Below are 7,500 nucleotides of genomic sequence, written 5' to 3' on the forward strand. Positions count from 1 at the left end.
CACTTACTGCGTCTCGTGCTTCACTGTTGCTACTATTGCTGGTAACTCTCCTCCTCTTGGTCGTGCTGCCAGCAGAGCTAGCCGAGTTGGGACTGACAGTATTACAACCCACTGTTGCCTCGTGTTGGCTGTCACTATTTCTTCTCTTTGTGTGTACAACTTCAGTGATGCCACTCTTACGCTTCCGTAGGGGCAGGGGACTCCCGATAGCCTCCAACCCCTCCACTCCTGACCCAACCAGCTGATTTCTGTAACAGCATAATCAAAATAATTGTAATAATGATCAAGAAAACAATAATAACCATGACACAACCTACACATACCAAAAAAACATAAGTATATAACCAAAATGTCTGGATGGCTAAATCCCTAGCTGACATTAATTTCATATTCATACCAATCTGTGACTAGTGTAGCCTTAAGTATATTTTCTCTGACAGTAACCAGATGAATACCTAAATTATACATGTAGTTGCTTAACTTATCCGGTCTACTTACCTGTTCCTGGTTGCCGCAGTGTGGGCCCCACTGGTGGTGGCTCGTGAGTGTGACCCCCCTGCGGTCCCCTCACCGCGCTCCGCCATAGGCACTGGTCTCGAACCCAATCATGCCAACAACACCTGGATTGATTTAGAAATACAAAGTTAGAAAATGGCAATAGGAAATGTCTAGTCCTTCACCATTATCACAACTGATACCAACATCCTGTACATATATAAAATGTTATATATATACATATTCAATATATATATATAAAAGATATATTTATAATATGTATATATATATATATGTATATATATATATATATATATATATATATATATATATATATATATATATATATATATATATATCAATAGAAATGTGGTTCCTCAGAAGAATGCTCAGGATTTCATTAACAGAAAGAGTTACTAATGAAGAAGTTTTAAAAAGAGTAGGAGTTAAAAGAACCTTGATGAAAGTTATCAGGAAAAGACAGATGCAATTTTTAGGACACGTAATGAGATGTAAAGGATTGGAAAACTTAGTGTTAACAGGAAAGAAAGAAGGGAAATGAAGCAGAGGTAGACAAAGGCAGAAGTTCATCACCAGCTTGAACAAAGATCTCAATATGGGCAGAAGTGACTTAGAACTGCTTAAGTTGTCAACAGACAGAACAGGATGGAAAACCATGATCGCCAATGCCCTGAAAAGACAAGGCACTTGAAGAAGGATATATATATATATATATATATATATATATATATATATATATATATATATATATATATATATATATATATATATAATATAAGGCCGCAGTGGCCGAGTGGTTAGAGCATTGGACTCAAGACTGTCACGACGGCAATCTGAGTTCGAGGGTTCAAGTCAACGGCCGGCGCGTTGTTCCCTTGGGCAAGGAACTTCACCTCGATTGCCTACCTTGCCACTGGGTGGCCAAGCCATGCCAAGTCAGTGCTGGTCCCAAGCCCGGATAAAATAGAGAGAATGACAATATCAGGAATCTTTGCCTTTCCAGAACAATTCTGGATTTTATCAGAGTTGTGTGCATTTTACTATGTGTATATAAATAGAAACAGAAAAATACAAAGTACTCTCTGACCAGACAAATATGTGTGCATATATTCATGTTTAGCCTTACATACATATCAATGAACATGTGCTGACCCACACATTTTTGCCTGCCTGTATGTACATGTATATGTTAACCCCAATGATCTAGATGACACGACAATCGCATCATGAAAAAATTTGCCTTGAGGGGTGGGTGATGTGAACATACTGTCATAAGGAAATATGGCTTTGGACTGGGGTTACGTGAACATGCCTTGTGAGTGTTTTGGCTGAAGGTCAGGGTGACAGGAGAGACTTGCCACAAGTGCACACACCTCTTGGATAATTACTTATTTGGCATTTAGAAAGGGGCTTTTGCATTATTCCCATTGATAAACAAATGTGGAATGTAGTATCCATGAGCCCTGACTGCCCTCCCTGGAGCCAGCTCCAGGGAGGATTCCATTTTCATGCTTAGCATCCCATTCCTAGCCGCTGCAATCAGCAGTGCAGGTTGTGTTACAGAAAACTGAATAATGAACATAAAAAAAAGTTGCTTGTTATTATTCTTCCACTGAGTTATGGATTACATGGAGAGATGATATGGAGTATGTGCAAAGAAAACAGTCTATTACCATCTGGATAAGGCCACGGTGGCCGAGTGGTTAGAGCATTGGACTCAAGACTGTCATGATGGCAATCTGAGTTTGAGGGTTCGAGTCACCAGCCGGCGCGTTGTTCCATTGGGCAAGGAACTTCACCTCGATTACCTACCTAGCCACTGGGTGGGCAAGCCAGCCCAAGTCAGTGACGGTCCCAGAACTGGGTAAATAGAGATGGTGACTTGATAAAAAAAAATACTGGGCGGAAGGCAATGGCAAACTACCACTCTAAATTGCCAAGAAAATCATGGAAAATCCACGATCGTCAACGTCCTTGTAAGACAGGGCACTTGGGAGAGAGAGAGAGAGAGAGAGAGAGAGAGAGAGAGAGAGAGAGAGAGAGAGAGAGAGAGAGAGAGAGAGAGAGAGAGAGAGAGAGAAATCTGGATAAAGAAAATCAAATGACAAATATGGACATTGGATAATGGCAAAAATGTTAAAAATGCTAAAGGAGATAGAGAAAATATCTTTGCAAGGGAGAGGAATAGTCTTGTCACAGCGCATGAATGTTAACATACACCCAGCCTACGAGCCTTGCATCAATCAGAGCAGCTGCTCACATATATATATATATATATATATATATATATATATATATATATATATATATATATATATATATATATATTGGGCAATGTTATTGCTGTGAAGTACCCGAATCCAATGGGTTAATTTTGTCTTGTGTATGTAAGCAACCATGTAAATGTACAGGTCCCAAATTACTTTATGACATCCCAAGAGGGTGCCAGAAAACTGATTTTGACAATCAACTAATGGATTTCTTAAGGTACAATAATCAATGGAATTGATTATTCATAACTAGGCCTATGTCAATGCTCACTTGGAAATAAGATATAAGTGCAAATTAGAATAACGTCAAGGAGGTACATCAGGGGTTCATACCCATGTGGGGGCATTAAACCACATAATTCTTGTTTCCCATGCCTAGTGGTTGCAATAGGGCAAACAGATGTTAACATATTATGTCACAGCCATGTCCAGGTGGTATGGGTGTGTATATAACTGAGTGAATGTGTGTGTAAATGTGTGTGTGTGTGTGTGTAGCTGTGTGTGTAGCTGTGTGTGTGTTGGGTGGTGGTGTGGGTGGGTTGTGTGTGTGTGTGTGTGTGTGTGTGTGTGTGTGTGTGTGTGTGTTGGTGTGTGTGTGTTGTGTGTGTACTGTGGTGTGTAGTGTTGTGTGGTGGTACTGTGTGTGTGTGTGTGTGTGTGTGTGTGTGTGTAGCTGTGTGTGTGTGTGTGTGTGTGTGTGTGTGTGTGTGTGTGTGTGTGTGTGTGTGTGTGTGGTGTGTGCTGGTGTGTGTGTGTGTGGGTGTGTGTGTGTGTGTGTGTGTGTGTGCTGTGTTGTGTGTGTGTGTAGCTGTGTGTGTGTGTGTGTGTTGTGTGTGGTGTGTGTGTTGGTGTGTGTGGTGTGTGTGTGTGTGTGTGTGTGTGGCTGTGTGTGTGTGTGTGTGTGGTGTGTGTGTGTGTTTGTGTGTGTGGCTGTGTTGTGGCTGGTGTGTGTGTGTGTGGCTGTGTGTGTGTGTGTGTTGCTGTGTGTGTGTGTGGCTGTGTGTGTGTGTGTGTGTGTGTGTGTCGTGTGTGTGTTGTGTGTGTGTGTGTAGCTGTGTGTGTGTAGGTGTGTGTGTGTGTGTGTGTGTGTGTGTGTGTGTGTGTGTGTGTGTTGTGTGTATATCTGTACATAACTGTGTGTGTAGCTGTATGTGTTTAGCTGTTTCTGTAGCTGTGTTTAGCTGTTTCTGTAGCTGTGTGTAGCTGTGGAACTGTGTGGGTACCTGCATAAATGTGTGTATGTGTAATTGTATGTGTAAATATATGTGTCACTGTGCATGCACATGTGAAACTGTGTATATGTAGCTGTGGGTGTATGTGTAGTTGAGTTTATTTAGCTGTGTGATGCAGCTGTGTTGTATGTGAGACCGTGCATATACATATGTACATGCGTGTATGCATGTGTGTGGTGTGGAGTTATGTGTGCGTCCATGCCTGCATGTAGCTGCGTGTGTGTGTGAATGTCGAACTGTGTGTGTAGATGCATGTGTGTACCTGCATGTGAGTAGCTGTGTTTGTGTGCATGTGTAGCTGTGTTTGTGTGCATGTGTAGCTGTGTGTGTATGTGTAGCTGTGTGTGTATGTGTAGCTGTGTGTGTATGTGTAGCTGTATGTGTGAGTATGTGTGTGTGTGTGTGTGTGTGTGTGTGTGTGTGTGTGTGTAGCTGTGTGTGTGTGTGCGGTGTGTGGTGTTGTGGTGTGTGGTGTGTGTGTGTGTGTGTGTGTGTGTGTGTAGCTGTGTGTGTGTGCGTGTGTGTAGCTGTGTGTGTGCGTGTGTGTAGCTATGTGTGTGTAGCTGTGTGTGTGCGTGTGTGTAGCTGTGTGTGTGTTCAGCTGTGCGTGCATGTAGCCTTGTGTGCTCATTAATATATGTGTCTAGTGTGTGTGTGTGTGTGTAGCTGTGTGGGTGTGAATGAGTAGAATGAGTAGCTGTGTGGAAGTGTGTGTGTGTGTGTACATGTGTGCACATGGGTGTGTGTGCATACGTGTGCATGTGTACATGCATATGGGTGTGTATGTGTATATGGTGTGTGTGTAAGTGTGTGTGTGTATGTGTATATGGGGGTAGGTATGTGAATATGGGTGTCTGTATATATGGGTGTTTATGTGTGTATATAGGAGTGTATATATAGATATGTGTATAGGTATATATGTATATAGATGTGTATGTATATGGGTGAGTGTGTGTGTGTGTGTGTGTGTGTGTGTGTGTGTGTGTGTGTGTGTGTGTGTGTGTGTGTGTGTGTGTGTGTGTGTGTACGTGGGTGTGGTGTGAATGTGGGTTATGGGTGTGGATAGAGGTGTGTGTAGGTGTGAGTGTGTCGGTATGTGGGCATGTAGGTATGTGTGTACGTGTGTGGGGGGTGTAGGTATGTGTGTACGTGTGTGGGGGGTGTAGTTATGTGTGAGGGTGTGGGTATGTGTGGGGGGTGTATGTATGTGTGAGGGTGTGTAGGTATGTGTGAGGGTGTGTAGGTATGTGTGAGGGTGTGTTGGTATGTGTAAGGGGTGTAGGTATGTGTGGGGGTGTAGGTGTGAGGGGGTGTAGGTATGTGTGGGGTGTAGGTATGTGTGGGGGTGTAGGTATGTATGTGGGGTGTAGGTATGTGTGTGGGGGTGTAGGTATGTGTGTGGGGGTGTAGGTATGTATGTGGGGTGTAGGTATGTGTGTGGGGGTGTAGGTATGTGTGCGGGGGTGTAGATGTGGGTAGATGTGGGTGGATGTGTGGGTGGGTGTGTGGTTTGTGGTGTGGGGTGTAGGGTGTGTGTAGTGTGGTGGGGTGGGTGGTGGTGTGGTGGGTGTGAGTGGTGTGGGTAGGTGTGGGTGGGTGTGTAGGTGTGGGTGGGTGTGAGTGTGTGGGTGGGTGGGTGTGGGTGGGTGTGAGTGAGTGAGTGTGTGTTTTGTGTGTGTTTTGTGTGTGTTTGTGTGAGTGTGTGTGTGTTTGTGTGAGTGTGTGTGTGTTTGTGTGAGTGTGTGTGTTTTCTTCATATGTGATTCTGCAGGTTTGCTTTGTTTATTTCTCCTTCCGTAGAAGTATTGGTATATGGGTATACATCTTTGTCTTTCGTATAATATTTGGCTTTACGAGAAGATTTCCATGCCCTCATCCTTCTGGAGCGGTATATTTGTCACTGACGGATGCAGAATATATGCATACCTGCTTGAGTGTACTAATCTCAAATATCCAACCCATACCAGCATTAGTCTTGTGCATGTTATCTATCCCTCAACATTTTCTTATAATGCGACAGATTATCTCCATAGCTAAAATTACTTATCTTGCTTCTACTTTATAAAAGCACTTGTCTTTGTCTTTATCTGTAGATATAATTTTGTCATAATATACTTAATTGAAAAATATTATTCAGACATCAAATCACTCACATGTTCTTATAATAACAACCAATCTGTTCACCAGTGTATGAGTAAGTACCGTCTCTAGGCGTGCATGACCTACCTTCAACCTGACAAAATCATAAATGTAATTCAACTTTGTATTTTAATGAAGAGTAATATGATCTGATATTTCTCTTCCATTATAAAATGACAATCAATAATGACAAACGTTACTATGAAAATATGTGACATTTACGTATAAATCTTAGAATCATCAAAATAAAAATAAAACAAGTCATGGCTGCAAGAACTTGAGGAGCAATCATGACCTTTTCATTCTCTGTTTCAGAACAATTGCCCAACTTATCTAGTGCACCCAAGCTGCCTGCCACAATAACTGAAAACAGTCTACCTCTGCTCAATACACAAACAACGACCCCCCCTCCCGTTAATGCCCAATATAGAGACGATATTGTACCTAGAATAAAAATCCCTCAAATGCCCAAATTTCATATAATAATGCTCATGAATCAAAGGCCCTGTAATATACCCAAAATATCGAGCATTACGCCACTTGTACAAAAGTTTTCCGTGAAGATGGTGTGGTGTAGCATGGCAATCAAAACATACTAATTTTACACAACTTCAACAAAGAATACCAACCCAAACTCTATTCCATATCTTCCCCGTGTGGAATTGAATCACTATAAACGACTGGCAGTTTGCACGTGGTCTGAAAACTCCAATAAGTAACGTGGTCAAGTGATTAGAGTTTTTTTGGGGGGATAAAAACGCTACCGATTTGACACGACCCCCATGCTAGGCCGCCTCCTCGCTTCTATTTTTAAGAATTCTCCTCTCGGTTTTTCCAACAGCCTCTGTTAGACGTTAGAAATGGACATGCGAACAACACGCACATATAATAAATGAACGTAGATGACTCGTGTAGGGGTTCAAATTCTCGATAAAACGGAAAATAAAAAGGCTTCATCTAGCCTTCCGCTGCGAGGCTGAGCTGCCATTGTCGCACTAAGGGAAGACCTGCGCTTTGTTTTGCCTCACTAAATCCACCTTCAGCCTTCCCTTCCACTCCTCAATCTCACCCAGTGGATGGGAGAAATGGCACACATCGCGAAGGTCTCCACAATATCAACTTACTATTATTGTGACATTAATTTTGGCCGAAACGAAGAAGAGGTCTGCCAGGCCCTGCAAAGCTCTACATGAAAACTTCTTCCGAGCCTCTGCCAGCTGGGGCCGCCGTGCACCCAGCGTTCCGAGAGGCAAAGTAGTCCTCCACTTTCGCTTTATTTTGACACAGGGATTTTTGAGTGCGAGGTAAATGTTTGTAGCCATTATTATTATTCTGATCTCAAA

General features: G+C 42.5%; 1 protein-coding gene across 1 annotated transcript in view; it reads right to left on the minus strand.

The window, feature by feature from the left end:
• The window catches only part of LOC119583564 (micronuclear linker histone polyprotein-like), a 24,768-nt gene extending 17,382 nt beyond the window's left edge, over window positions 1–7,386 (minus strand). Inside the window, exons 1-3 of the mRNA XM_037932110.1 lie at window positions 7,282–7,386; window positions 499–620; window positions 8–248 (exon numbers count right to left, since the gene is read on the minus strand). Coding sequence (XP_037788038.1) covers window positions 8–248; window positions 499–584 — 327 coding nt within the window. The 5' untranslated portion in view covers window positions 585–620; window positions 7,282–7,386. The remainder of the gene's footprint in view (window positions 1–7; window positions 249–498; window positions 621–7,281) is intronic.
• Window positions 7,387–7,500: the final 114 nt, after the last annotated feature.

This window comes from Penaeus monodon, chromosome 17, assembly GCF_015228065.2.
Source record: "Penaeus monodon isolate SGIC_2016 chromosome 17, NSTDA_Pmon_1, whole genome shotgun sequence".
NCBI lineage: Eukaryota > Metazoa > Arthropoda > Malacostraca > Decapoda > Penaeidae > Penaeus > Penaeus monodon.